Source organism: Dama dama, chromosome 6, assembly GCF_033118175.1.
Source record: "Dama dama isolate Ldn47 chromosome 6, ASM3311817v1, whole genome shotgun sequence".
Lineage (NCBI taxonomy): Eukaryota > Metazoa > Chordata > Mammalia > Artiodactyla > Cervidae > Dama > Dama dama.
Genome location: NC_083686.1, coordinates 18,437,681 through 18,452,801, shown reverse-complemented (window position 1 = coordinate 18,452,801; position 15,121 = coordinate 18,437,681). Strand labels below are relative to the sequence as shown.

Sequence of the window (15,121 nt, the reverse complement as noted above, 5' to 3'; positions counted from 1 at the left end):
GTCTTACATTTAGATCTTTAATCCATTTTGAGTTTATTTTTGTGTATGGTGTTAGAAAGTGTTCTAGTTTCATTCTTTTACAAGTGGTTGACCAGTTTTCCCAGCACCACTTGTTAAAGAGGTTGTCTTTTTTCCATTGTATATCCTTGCCTCCTTTGTCAAAGATAAGGTGTCCATAGGTTCGTGGGTTTATCTCTGGGCTTTCTATTCTGTTCCATTGATCTATATTTCTGTCTTTGTGCCAGTACCATACTGTCTTGATGACTGTGGCTTTGTAGTAGAGTCTGAAGTCAGGCAGGTTGATTCCTCCAGTTCCATTCTTCTTTCTCAAGATTACTTTGGCTATTCGAGGTTTTTTGTATTTCCATACAAATTGTGAAATTCTTTGGTCTAGTTCTGTGAAAAATACCGTTGGTAGCTTGATAGGGATTGCATTGAATCTATAGACTGCTTTGGGTAGAATAGCCATTTTGACAATGTTAATTCTTCCAATCCATGAACACGGTATGTTTCTCCATCTGTTTGTGTCCTCTTTGATTTCTTTCATCAGTGTTTTATAGTTTTCTATGTATAGGTCCTTTGTTTCTTTAGGTAGATATACTCCTAAGTATTTTATTCTTTTTGTTGCAATGGTGAATGGTATTGTTTCCTTAATTTCTCTTTCTGTTTTTTCATTGTTAGTATATAGGAATGCAAGGGATTTCTGTGTGTTAATTTTATATCCTGCAACTTTACTATATTCATTGATTAGCTCTAGTAATTTTCTGGTAGAGTCTTTAGGGTTTTCTATGTAGAGGATCATGTCATCTGCAAACAGTGAGAGTTTTACTTCTTCTTTTCCTATCTGGATTCCTTTTACTTCTTTTTCTGCTCTGATTGCTGTGGCCAGAACTTCCAACACTATGTTGAATAGTAGTGGTGAGAGTGGGCACCCTTGTCTTGTTCCTGATTTCAGGGGAAATGCTTTCAATTTTTCACCATTGAGGGTGATGCTTGCTGTGGGTTTGTCATATATAGCTTTTATTATGTTGAGGTATGTTCCTTCTATTCCTGCTTTTTGGAGAGTTTTAATCATAAATGAGTGTTGAATTTTGTCAAAGGCTTTCTCTGCATCTATTGAGAGAATCATATGGTTTTTATCTTTCAATTTGTTAATGTGGTGTATTACATTGATTGATTTGCGGATATTAAAGAATCCTTGCATTCCTGGGATAAAGCCCACTTGGTCATGGTATATGATTTTTTTAATATGTTGTTGGATTCTGTTTGCTAGAATTTTGTTAAGGATTTTTGCATCTATGTTCATCTTTGAGTTTATGGGCTAAACATTGCTTGACCATGCTATGGTGCTAGAAACTGTCTGCCAAAATTGGAGTTAGGACTTTTTGCAATTGATCCTTATACTTGAGGTTAATGTATTACCTACCAGCTTACTTGTTTCCCCTCCTTCCCTTCTTTCCCCTTGTCTCCCTTTCTTCTCAGATTTAAAGGTTTGATAGAATTCCTTGTAAAAACAGTTTGGGTCAGGGACTGATAAGGTTTCTTTACTCCCACATTGTTTCATTTGTGCAAATGGCTCTCTTTAGAGCATTCATCTCTTGGTGTCAGAATTAGTACTTTTTTTTTTTTAAGTTAGAAAGCCAAACTTTTGCTCAGCTTTTTATTAATTTGGCAGGACTTTGTGCAAAGCTGTTTCTTATTCCTTTTATACTTTCTGTTTATATTATTTCTTTTTTCTCTCTTTTTTGGTTGTGTTGGGTTTTCATTGCTGTGTGTCAGTTCAGTTCAGTTCAGTCGCTCAGTCGTGTCCGACTCTTTGCGACCCCATGAATTACAGCACACCAGGCCTCCCTGTCCATCACCAACTCCCGAAGTCCACCCAAACCCATGTCCATCGAGTCGGTGATGCCATTCAACCATCTCATCCTCTGTCGTCCCCTTCTCCTCCTGCCCTCAATCTTTCCCAGCATCAGGGTCTTTTCAAATGAGTCAGCTCTTCGCATCAGGTGGCCAAAATATTGGAGTTTCAGCTTTAACATCAGTCCTTCCAATGAACACCCAGGACTGATCTCCTTTAGGATGGACTGGTTGGATCTCCTTGCAGTCCAAGGGACTCTCAAGAGTCTTCTCCAACACCACAGTTCAAAAGCATCAATTCTTCAGCGCTCAGCTTTCTTTATAGTCCAACTCTCACATCCATACATGAATACTGGAAAAACCATAGTCTTGACTAGATGGACCCTTGTTGGCAAAGTAATGTCTCTGCCTTTTAATATGCTGTCTAGGTTGGCCATAACTTTCCTTCCAAGGAGTAAGTGTCTTTTCATTTCATGGCTGCAATCACCATCTGCAGTGATTTTGAAGCCCAGAAAATTAAAGTCAGCCGCTGTTTCCACTGTTTCCCCATCTATTTGCCATGAAGTGATGGGACCAGATGCCATGATCTTAGTTTTCTGAATGTTGAGCTTTAAGCCAACTTTTTCACTCTCCTCTTTCACTTTCATCAAGAGGCTCTTTAGTTCTTCTTGACTTTCTGCCGTAAGGGTGGTGTCATCTGCATATCTGAGGTTATCGATATTTCTCCTGGCAATCTTGATTCCAGCTTGTGCTTCCTCCAGCCCAGCGTTTCTCATGATGTACTCTGCATATGAGTTAAATAAGCAGGGTGACAATATACAGCCTTGATGTACTCCTTTTCCTATTTGGAACCAGTCTGTTGTTCCATGTCCAGTGCTAACAGTTGCTTCCTGACGTGCATACAAGTTTCTCAAGAGGCAGGTCAGGTGGTCTGGTATGTCCATCTCTTTCAGAATTTTCCACAGTTTATTGTGATCCACACAGTCGAAGGCTTTGGCATAGTCAGTAAAGCAGAAATAGATGTTTTTCTGGAACTCTCCTGCTTTCTCGATGATTCTGTGGATGTTGGCAATTTGATCTCTGGTTCCTCTGCCTTTTCTAAAACCAGCTTGGACATCTGGAAGTTCGCGGTTCACGTATTGCTGCAGCCTGGCTTGGGGAGTTTTGCGCATCACTTTGCTGGCTGTGAGATGCGGGCAGTTGCGCGGTAGTTTGAGCGTGTGGGCTTTCTCTGTAGCATCACACAGGGGCTGCCGTAGTTGTGGTACCAGCCTTCTTGTTTCGACGTGTAGGCTTCTCCAGTTTCTGATTTCATCTTTGTAAATTCTTATTTCATACTTATATGTGACTTTCTCCCCTGTCCTTATTTCTCTTGCTTGGATTAACTGATGGATATATAGGTGTTTAAAGTAAACTTTACCCTTTTTATGTAAAAAAGAAAAAAAAAAGTTGAATGTAACTCTTAAATGTGCCAACTGGGGAAAGGTTACCAGAGGAACCTAATTTCATAACTCTGATGCTTTTTAAAAAACTAGGCCATCATGATAGAGTAGCACTTAGGAAACCAGAAGAAGTGCGAAGTCAGCATTTATTTTTAGCACATGTCATGTATACGATAATGATTGCTTCATGATTATTCTGACTTTGTCCAACCCCATTTTTTTGGCCGTGCAGCTTGAAGGATCTGTGTGGAATCTTAGATCCCCCACCAGGGATTGAACCCAGGTGCTTGGCTGTGAAAGTGCCAAGTCCTAACCACTGGACCACCAGGAAATTCCTTTTCTTTTTATGGTTCTATTTTATGGTACACATGAATCTAGTTCTAAAGCAGGGACACTTGTGAAACTTCTAGGTAGTGATTTTGTTTTTAGTTTGCATTGTTTTCACATTTTTGCTTTTTATCTTTACCAATTTCTCCATTTCCAAGAAGACAGAAACTTCAGACCTTAAAACAACACCCAAATGACTGAGCAAATGGCAACTCCTCTTACAAGTACATTGCTAATTTGACCATCAGTTAGCTAAAATATCAATAATAGGTGAAAATAAGAGAAAGATGTTAATGTGTATGACATCTCAGTGTTCTAATACTTATTGGTAATAATATGGTTCTCTCAATCCTAAGTAGTTCTTCTAAACCATTTTAGGGGGCTTCCTGGTGGCTCAGGGGCAAAAATTCTGCCTGTAATGCAGGAGATGTGGGTTCGATCTCTGGGTTGGGAAGACCCCCTGGGGGAGGACATGGCAACCTATTCCAGTTTTCTTGCCAGGAAAATCCCATAGACAGAGGAGCCTGGCAGGCTACAGTCTATGGGATCGCAGAGTCGGACATGGCTGAAGCGACTGGGCATACACAACCCTTTTAGGTTGTAGAGTGAGTGTGTTAACATAGATCTGTCACTTGTAGCAACAAAATAATAATGTGATTCAGAGGTGGGGGCCATTCCAGATTTTGTGGGGGCCTGATGCTTAGACAGTTTGGAGACTGTCTTTAAGAAAAATAATACTCAAAATTAGATGTGGGAGCTTGGAAAGGTCTGTGCAGGTGAGGAAACTGAGGCTTAACCTCGTTAACGGCACGGTCCGTCTGTCTTTGGCTCAGAGACCTTGAATTCAATGTGCAATCATGGCTGAAGATGTAGCAGGTTATTTATTGGGACCAAAAGAGATAGAGGCTGTTTTCTACAAAACTTGGCAGGGTGACTGTACAGGTTACTATACCTCTGTTAATATAACAGACATAGACAATTTTAGAATACACCTTAGCGACAGCAGTAAACATCAGGGATGATTATCCTTTCTAAACCTTGACTGATCTGCAAGATACATGGGGCAGCTGCCTCTGCCTCAGAGAGGGCTTGAAGAGGAAAGATACAGGCAGGACATCTGTGTGCTGAGTCATAAACTGGACAGAACAGCCTCCTCAGAGAGAACTTGAGTCTGGCTGAACTACAAACCAAGGGAGTATTAAACAGACCACTGCCCGGGGGGCTGTTCTCTGTTGGGCTTGTAGTGGGAAGACCTAAACAGATGTGCTCCAGTCTGTAAAGATTCCTGCCCCTGTTAAAAAAAAGCGACAACAAAACAGTGACTTGAGTTCTGGCTTCCTGGGAAATATGATTGAGCCTAGGTCAGTTAGTGACAAGTGCGTGTCCAGATTAATGGCAGATGGAGGCCGCTTATAGATTTTCCCATATCGATGTTCCATTTCTTCCTTCAGAGGTAGGAGAGATATTAGGAAGAACTGCTACTGGAGTAGGTCTTCTGTTTAGCAAGGAAAAACTAGGCTGATGTGGAGTTAATGGGGGAAGATCTTAATTAATATCTTTGAGGTTTGTGAAAGATCAAGTGTTGGACAGTGTAACATGGAATTTGGAAACTTAAGATATGAGGGAACATTTGGTTTCAGAGTCACAGGCTTGGTTTTTAAATCCTGGTTCTATTCCTCTTTCTCCCCATGGCCCTGGGCAAGTTAATCACTCTGAGTCTTAATTTCCTCATCTGCAAAATGGGGATAATAGACAGTACCTCCCAGGATTATGGGGATTCCGTCAGTGTGTGTGTCAAGGGTTTAGCACACAGTCTGGCATCAGGAAGCATTCAATAAATGTCACCTGTCTTTTAGTTCAGCAGAGAAGACAAAAATATCCATGGGAAGTGTAGGTGTGATTGGCTAGAGCCTCTAATTGAGAGACTAAAAGCTGAAAGCTGTGGAGACTTTTTTTTTTTGGCCACACCATGTACCGTGCAGCATGTGGGATCTTAATTCCTTGACCAGGGATTGAACCCGTGTCCCCTGAGTTGGGAGCATGGAGTCTTAACTGCTGGACTACCAGAGAAGTCCCTGTGAAGACTTTAAAGAAAAAAAAACAACCCTGAGGCATAATTAGCATACATTAAACTGTACAAATATCAGCTGTTCAACAAGGTGAATTTTTACATGTTTGTAGACCAATGTGACTACCCCCCAGATTCAACTAAAGATCGTATTCATCATCTCAAGGTTCTCGCAGGCCTCCCTGTAGGAGACATCACTCATCCCTCAGTCCCTGCTGTAACCTCTCATGATTTCTGTCATCATCATTTAGTTTTTCCCATTTATTGAAATTCACAAAAATGGAATCATACAGTTTGGGCTCTTTTGTATCACTTTTTTCACCCAGCATAATGTTTATGCAATTTCTCCTTGTTGTGGCATGAATCAGAAGGTTTTTATTAATTGCTGTGGACTGTTTCTTTATATGGGGCTTCCCACATGGCACTCGTGGTAAAGAACCCACTTGCCAATGCAGGAGACTTAAGGGATGCTGGCTGCATCCCTGAGTCGGGAAGATCCCCTGGAGGAGGGCACAGTAACCCACTCCAGTATTCTTGCCTGGAGAATCCCATGGACACAGGAGCCTGGCAGGCTGCAGTCCATAGGTTCACAGAGTCAGACATGACTGAAGTGACTTTGCACGCACACATTTCTTTACATACAAATACATATTAATTTGCTTACCTACTATTGTGTTGGTTGATATTTGAGTATTTTACACTTTTTAGCCATTAGGAATAAAGCTGCTATGACCATTGCTGTGAACCTATTTACTTGTTTTTCTTGTACACGCCTTGTAGCAGGATTGCCGGGTCACAGGGTAAGCAAGTGTGTTTTAACTGTTGAAAACTGCTAAGTGGTATTCCAAGATGGTTGTGCGCTCTCTGAGCTGGGTCTGAGTTCCATAACCTCTTCAGTGCTTGATATTTTGGGCTTTTTAAATTATAGCCATTGTGGAGGGTAAGTAGTAGTACATATCTCATTTTGGTTTTTTTAAAAACAGCATTTTGTTAAAAACAGCATTTTAAGTACTTTTCTCTCACTATGTAAAATGATGTGTGTGCTCAATTGCTCAGTTGTGTCTGACTCTGTGATGCCATGGGCTGTAGCCTGCCAGGATCCATGGGATTCTCTAAGCAAGAATATTGGAGTGGATTGCCATTTCCTCTTCTAGGGGATCTTCTCTACTCAGAGATTGAACCTGTGTTGTCAGGCAGGTTCTTTACCACTGAGCCACCTGGGAAGCCTATGTAAAATGATACATATGCTTAATTGAAAAAGTAGACATGGCAGATGTATAAATAAGAAAATTTAAAAAATCACCCACATGAAATCCTGTTACTCAGAAAAGACCTAGTATTTTGATGTCTTTCCTTGTAATTTTCCTCTATTCCTATTTATTTTTAAAAGTGTAGTTATTTTGTTTAGTTTTTTGGCCTCACCATATGGCAGGGTCCTAGTTCCCTGACCAGGGATCAAACCTGTGCCCGCTTTGTTGGAAGCGTGGAGTCTTAACCACTGGACCGCCAACGAAGTCCCCATGATTAGTTTATTAGATTTGGGATTGGACCCTGGTGTCTGTATTTTTCTGGAGGATGGTATGGCAGCCCACTCCAGTATTCTTGCCTGGAGAATCCCATGGACAGAGGAGCCTGGTAGGCTACAGTCCATAGGTCACAGGGAGTTGGACAGGACTGAAGTGACGGAGCACACACTCACATCTGTATTTTTATAGATACCAGAGATAGTCTAATGTGCAGCCAAGCTTGAGAACTACTGATTTAGTTCAATTTTTTTTTCCGTGGCCTTTCTGTGTATTTTAGTTCCTGGCCTGGCACTCTCTAATGACTGAATGAACAAATGAATGAGTGCTTTTGATTTAGATGAGGAAATAGATTCCCAGCTAAATTGACTTTTCAAATGAGTTTTTAGATACATTAAAAAAATATATATCTAGTATTCATTTTTAAAAAGTAAAGAGAATAGTATAATTAATCCCATTATACCCATCACCCAAATTCAATAAGGATTTGTTTCATCTATCTTTTTTTGTTCAGTTTTTCCTTTTTGGAAGGTTTTTTTTCATTAAAAGTTTAATGAGAAGTGCAGTATGTAAGCAATGTAGAAAATCAGAGAATACAGATAAACAATCAAAAACACCATATTCTCACCTTAAGTATTTTATCTTTTTTTGTAGAAGTATTTTAAAACTAATCTAGATACTATGTCATTTTACCTCTAAGTACCTTAGTATGCATGCACCTCAAAAACTTGACTTTTAAAAAACATAATCCAGGTACCATTATTATACTTAACTAAGTTGATAACAGTAAACTGGATTTTAAAAGGTACTTAAGAAGGAAAGCAGTTGTCGTCAGAAACACAAAGAATTTGCTGTGAAAAAGCACAGTCAAATCGCCTAAATTATGTGCTGGAAATTGTATTTTGACTAATGGCCCAGGAAATTTTTTGCACATGGTATGCCTCAAGCTTAGCCTTGTCATATTACAGGTAAGTTACTTTGAAAAATGGTGACAAAAAGTGGACTAGAAACCTGTGCAGTTGTGTGACTTCATAGTTGGTGAACTGGTTAGCGTGTTAATTAATATCTGTGATGATGAATGAACTGGAGAAGCACGAGGACAGAGCTCAGTGGTCTTCGGGAACGCTTGGCCTTGGCCTGCTAGCATTGCATCAGGAGCTTGAACTGCGCCTAAGTGACTAAACATGGGTCTTATCTCTCTGGAGCTTGGCACTGAATAGTTCTGCTCTTTAATCCCAGCAGCTCCCACCCACCCCACTCCCCAAACCCAATGGCATGCAGTTAATTTTTACAGCTACTTTACCTTGGTCTCTTTAATCAAGCAGATTGCATTTATGGATCAGAAAGGATATTGGGGCAGGGGAGGGAAGAATATAGGGCTGGTTTCCTTGCCGAGACCAGAGCCCTTCAGAGGAGCTCCTCATAGCAGGAAAACAACCTTATTACCAGGATTTGGTACTGAGACAGATAGACTCCTTCCTGCCCAATTGCTTAATAATTGGGTAGAGGGGCTATAGAATAAAGGGCTTCCCCAGTAGCTCAGTGGTAAAAACCTGCCTGCAATTCAGGAGATGTGGGTTTGCTACCTGGGTCAGGAAGATCCCCTGGAGAAGGGAGTGGCAACTCACTCCAGTATTGTTGCCAGGAAAATCCCATAGATAGAGGAGCCTGGTGGGCTGTAGGCTTGCAAAGAGTCAGACATGGCTGAACGACTGAATACACACACACACACACACACACACACACTTACACAGTAAACTTTTTTTAAAGGGAAGTAGTATTTACTTAATCCTGTAATAGATAAATCATGAAAACAGAGGATTAACAGATACTGTCTCCTCCGATTCCTTTTTACCCATAGTTGTGAAAACACTTAACATAAGATCTACCTTATTTACAAAATTTAAAGTGTACGATACAGTATTGTTAACGATAGGCCATACTGTACAGCAGGTCTCAAGTATGACTTTTTTTAAAAAAATTGAAGCATACTATACGCAGACAAGGGTGCAGAATTCTAACTGTACAGCTTGATGTATTTCTCAGAGTAAATGTATCCATGAACCTTTCATCTAGATCAAGAAACGGAACATTACCTCTGCCCCAGAAAGTCCTCCTGTTGCCCTCTCTAAGTCCCTACAGGATGAGGAATTTTTTGTTTTTATTAATTCCAAACTAGATTTAATTTTTAAATTTCCTGTGGAAATAGTGCTAAAGGAAATTTCTATTTCATGGTTCAGTTCAGTTCAATCGCTCAGTTGTGTCCATCTCTTTGTGACCCCATGGACTGCAGCACGTCAGGCTTCCCTGTCCATCACCAACTCCTGGAGCTTGCTCAAACTCATGTCCATTGAGTCTGTGATGCCATCCAACCATCTCATCCTCTGTCGTCCCCTTCTCCTCCTGCCTTCAGTCTTTCCCAGCATCAGAGTCTTTTTCAATGAGTCAGTTCTTCGTATCAGGTGGCCAAAGTATTGGAGGCCAAAGTACTCCAAGTACCAGTTTCATGGTACTGGTACTGCATGATCTGTGATCACGTATATTTTGAGTTAAGTATACTTTGCTTGTGTAGGATTCCAGCTCAAACAGACTAATTCACACAAAGTTTCCATGAGAGAGTGTTTTAAACTCCGAGCTTCTGACGTTTGGAATACAGCCCATTGGTAGGTTAAGGATCAGTTTCTATACATAAGCAGTTTATATCCACTTCTGGTGTGTAGTGGGACCCTGATTTTCTGTAGTAATCGCTGACCCAGAAAACATACTTAATAGCTGCAAGATGGAAAAACGAGCATGACTTAATAAATGGGCAGTTATTCCAAGGGTTCACTCAGCTAATTTAGAGTTAATTATATTTGAGATGGTTTTAACTTAAGCCTCCATTTTTTTTAACAGGCCTTTCATAGCTGGTATTATCTATGTACCAATGACTTGCTAAAGGCAGGGGGCACGGGAAGCTTGTGCAATTCATCTCTTGCATTAGATGGAGATAGTTGTTCTAATTTTATCTTCATCCCAAGCATGAACCTTGTTGGGTTGGCTGAAGCATTTAGTGTAAGGACAAAGTTCAAATGTTTGTGGCTTTCCTTTTTTGAAGTTAGCTTGTGAAACAAAAGGAAATAGCTCCTAGAATCAGGGTTTTACCGATTTAAGAATTGTGGGTCACTCTGAAGGATCAGAAAGAATTAATTTATTAACAATAGCGAGGTTTCCTTAATGACAATAAAAACCCAGTATTGAAACATGTGTGCTAGTTTGATATGTATTTATATTGCCCTGCCAACCCCTGAAACTACTACTCTGATTTGATGTTTATTATTTTTATGCATATTTTCATACTTCCCCTGTACATGTGAAGTGAAGTGAAGTGAAGTGAAAGTCGCTCAGTCGTGTCTGACTCTTTGTGACCCCAAGGAATTCTCCAGGCCAGAATACTGGAGTGAGTAGCCATTCCCTTCTCCAGGGGATCTTCCCAACCCAGGGATCATACCCAGGTCTCCCACATTTCAGGCAGATTCTTTACCAACTTAGACACCAGGGAAGCCCCCCCATACATGTATGTATTCTTAAATAATATAGTATCTATTGTTTTTCATTAGTCAGTTCAGTTCAATTCAGTCACTCAGTCGTGTCTGACTCTTTGCGACCCCATGAACTGCAGCATGCCAGGCCTCCCTGTCCATCACCAACTCCCAGAGTTTACCCAAACTCATGTCCATTGAGTTGGTGATGCTATCCAACCATCTCATCCTCTGTCATCCCCTTTTCCTCCTGCCTTCAATCTTTCCCAACATCAGGGTCTTTTCAAATGAGTCAGCTCTTCGCATCAGGTGGCCAAAATATTGGAGTTTCAGCTTTAACATCAGTCCTTCCAATGAACACCCAGGACTGATTTCCTTTAGGATGGACTGGTTGGATCTCCTTGCAGTCCAAGGGACTCTCAAGAGTCTTCTCCAACACCACATTCAAAAGCATCAATTATTCTGAGCTCAGCTTTCTTTATAGTCCAACTCTCACATCCATACATGACTACTGGAAAAACCATACCCTTGACTAGATGAAACTTTGTTGACAAAGTAATGTCTCTGCTTTTTAATATGCTGTCTAGGTTGGTCATAACTTTCAATCCAAGGAGTAAGTGTCTTAATTTCATGGCTGCAGTCACCATCTGCAGTGATTTTTGAGCCCAAAAAAAGACAGTCAGCCGCTATTTCCACTGTTTCCCCATCTATTTGCCATGGAGTGATGAGACCGGATGCCATGATCTTAGTTTTCTGAATGTTGAGCTTTAAGCCAACTCTTTCACTCTCTTTCACTTTCATCAAGAGGCTCTTTAGTTCTAAAGAGGAACTTTAGTTCTTCTTCATTGTTTTGCATTAAGCAAACTCTAAAAATATCGCCTTTCATGTATTCCACTGAATTATCTGTTTCTTCTGATGTTTGCAAATTATCTAAGTCTGTATATGTTTAGTTAATTTTAAAAATTATTTATTTGCTTATTTCATTTTGGCTGTGCTGGCTCTTCGTTGCTGCGCAGTCTTTTCCCTGGTTGCAGGAGCGGGGGCTACACTCCAGATGCAGTGTGTGGGCTTCTCCTGAGGAATACAGCCTCTAGGGCACGCAGGCTTTGGTGGTTTGCGCGTGGGTTCAGTAGTTGCAGCTCCAGGGCTCTAGAGCACAGGCTGAATAGTTGTGTAACAAGGACTTAGTTGCTCCTTGTCAGTGAGATCGTCCTGGCCCAGGTATCAAACCTGTGTCTCCTGCGTTGGAAGGCGAATTCTTTACCACTACCACCTGGGAAGTCCTCTGAAAAAGCTTATTTTTAGAAGGGCTGGTGGCTCAGATAGTCAAGAATCCGCCTGCAGTGTGGAGACCTGGGTTCGATCCCTGGATCTGGAAGATCCCCTGGAGAAGGAAAAAGCAATCTGCTCCAGCATTCTTGCCTGGAGAATCCCCATGGACAGAGAAGCCTGGTGGGCTACAGTCCGTGGGGTAGCAAAGAGTCAGAAATGACTGAGCGACTAGGCACACACACATTCCTGACTCCAGTGTGTTTCATCCAGCGATTTCCCAAGTAACTGTTCATCTCTCCCCTCTAGACTTAAAAGACAAACAAACTGTACATTGGTAAATAATGAAACTCTTGTACTGCTAAATATTGGCCACATTGGATAGAGTCACCTGCCCTGAGTGGTACTGCAGTACCTACGGAACGCAAGGGTAATTCAGTAGAATGCTGGTTCATTCTCTGAAACCCTTTGAAGAGATGAAGCAAAATTAAACTACTGGGACTGCACAACTGAAGAAGATAATCTAATGATCATTCAAGAACTTACTTTAGTGCTCTCATTCTTAAGGTGGTTAGGTGTTAGCTTTGCTTTAGGCAAAAATGAAAGAAAAACCACCACAGATCCCAAAAGTAAAATCAGAAAACTTGAGTAAGGTTTAGTAAGTAAGTGTAAGGATTCTAAACACTTTCCCAATCGCTCTCCATCACCATTTTATAAAGAAGGACACCAAGTTAGGTGACTTACCAGTTATACCTGGACATAGAGCTGCCTGGTGGTTGTCCTAAAAGAACCTGACTTTGGACTTCACATCCTCTTTATTTTCTACTCCATTATGCTGCAGTTCTTAAAAAAAAAAGAAAATGGTATATTATAGCTTGTTCTTTAGATGCACGTCCAAGTTCTCCAGCAGGTAGATAACATAGTTCCCTCCACTGTCCTCACTGATTTCCTAGGAAATGGAAAAGTGAGGAAATCAGAGGCAATCTTCTTTCAGGGAATTTAACATCTTAATTCTTGACTTTTCTAATTAAAGTTGGACGTGAATTTGTTTGTGATATGCCCCATAGGGACAGATGGATAGCCATGTCACTGTGTATGCAGCTACTTTTATTCTTTGAAGATCTTCTCATTTATTATTTTTATTATGTGGTTAGAACTGGATGGTATTAGTCGTTTTTCAATTTAACAAACTTATGCTACTTTGAAAAGTCTTTGAATTATTTTCTTTAAATACAATAAAGTACAATAAACAGTATAAAGAGGAAAACCTAACAGCTGAGAGTAACCTCTTAATTTTTTTCTTCTTGACATTTTTACTGTATATATATTTCATAGAATTGAGTGAACCAGAGTTTTAGATCCTGACTTTTTCACTTAACATTATAGTTTTTTTCTTTTAATGGATGTACTATATTGTGTTGTCTGGATCGATTATAATGGAAAATGCTACAGTAAACACTCTTGCCTGCATTTCTGATTATTTTCTTATGACAGTTTCCTAGAATTGGAATTATAATCATCAGCAAAACTACTTTTAGTCTCTTTATGCCAAACAGATTTTGACAAGATTGCTCCTTAACTGACTGCCTGAAACCAAGCATTCAGAGTTAAACAGCACAAGCGTAGGACAGACTGACATCAGTGCCTCTCTCGCATGATTTACTGAAAATAATACAGTTCCAAACTCGTACAAATTGAGTATGAGAAGACCTGTGTCATTTCCTTCTTTGAATTTTATCATTAAACAAACATGCTGTTGATTTGATCATGTGAAAAGGCCACTGTGTCTGATTCACATTTCTTTGATGACTAAAAAAGGCATTGAATATTTATTAACTATTTATGTTGTTTCTGTGAATTCAGTTCATAAAGTTTGCTTATTTTTTTTTTCAGGAGCCTGTGTTTTTCTTATTAAATAATTTTTACAAATTAAAAACATCAACCTTTTGCTATTTGTGAAAAATACCTTTTGCCATTTTGCTTACTTTCTGGCTTTATAGCTTTTTACTTTTCTGGCTTTATAGGGGAAAATATAAACCTTTGTTTCTACATGATCTAGGTCTATACTTGGGAGAGAGTTTGTTTCTGTGAGTTCTTTTGCTGATGATACATAGGGATGAATGCAAGCAAGAGAGTTATTACTGAGGACGAGATTCCTCTGTAATGAATTGAAATCATCGGATAGAAGCCATTTCATGCAGACTCAGTGATTTTACCCCTTTTCTCACTGCAGTTGCTCGTCTTTTATTTCTGAAATCTGCTTCATGTTACCCATTAGATGTATTTGTCTTCTGCATAAAGTAGTCTCTTTGATCAGTTGTTCTTATGTCCTATGGCATTTTCTCATATCCTGATGCTTTCTTTTAAGGTATTATCCAAAGAGATGAGTCACCCATGGAAAAAGGGCTGTCTGGTCTGCGAGGAAGGGACTTTGAGCTGTCTGACGTGTTTTATTTCTCCAAGAAGGGGTTGGAAGCCATTGTGGAAGACGAAGTGACCCAGAGGTTCTCCTCAGAGGAGCTAGTGTCATGGAATCTCCTCACAAGGACCAATGTAAATTTCCAGTACATCAGTCCGCGGCTCACCATGGTGTGGGTGCTGGGCGTCATTGTGCGCTACTGTGTTCTGCTGCCTCTGAGGTACGTCTCCACGCCAGTAACTTGATGATGGTACAACTGGAGCAGCTTTCATTTTATGTACTTAAGATTTTTTTTTGAGGTGTACCATTTTAAAGTCTTTATGGAGTTTGTCACGTTATTGCTTCTACTTTATGGGCTTTTTTTTTTTTTTTCCTTGCCATGGGGCATGTGGGATATTAGCTTCCTGACCAGGGATTGAACCTGCACACCATGCATGGGAAGGCGAAGTCTTAACTGCTGGACCACCAGGGAACTCCCCCAGCTTTCTTTTTAAATTATGTATGTAGTGATCACATGAGGGTATTAATGGCAGTAATCCCACCCCTTCCCGTTTATTAGTAGAAAACATCATTGAATGTGACCTCTACAAAGACATATTATCTCTTCTCTTGTATCTTCCCCAAATGAAAGTATGTATTCAGAATCCAGTATATATCCATCTGGATCCATGTTGCTTTCTTAGTCATAGATAATT

At 40.2% G+C, this 15,121-nt stretch overlaps 1 protein-coding gene across 5 annotated transcripts in view; it reads left to right on the top strand.

Moving 5' to 3' along the window:
- Positions 1–15,121, top strand: part of GPAT3 (glycerol-3-phosphate acyltransferase 3) — a 69,369-nt gene that overhangs the window by 24,356 nt on the left and 29,892 nt on the right. For 3 of the 5 annotated variants that reach the window (XM_061145618.1, XM_061145621.1, XM_061145619.1), the window contains exon 4: positions 14,376–14,646. In XM_061145618.1, the coding sequence (XP_061001601.1) occupies positions 14,376–14,646 (271 nt within the window). The remainder of the gene's footprint in view (positions 1–14,375; positions 14,647–15,121) is intronic. The other 2 variants (XM_061145622.1, XM_061145623.1) reach the window with 1 other exon arrangement.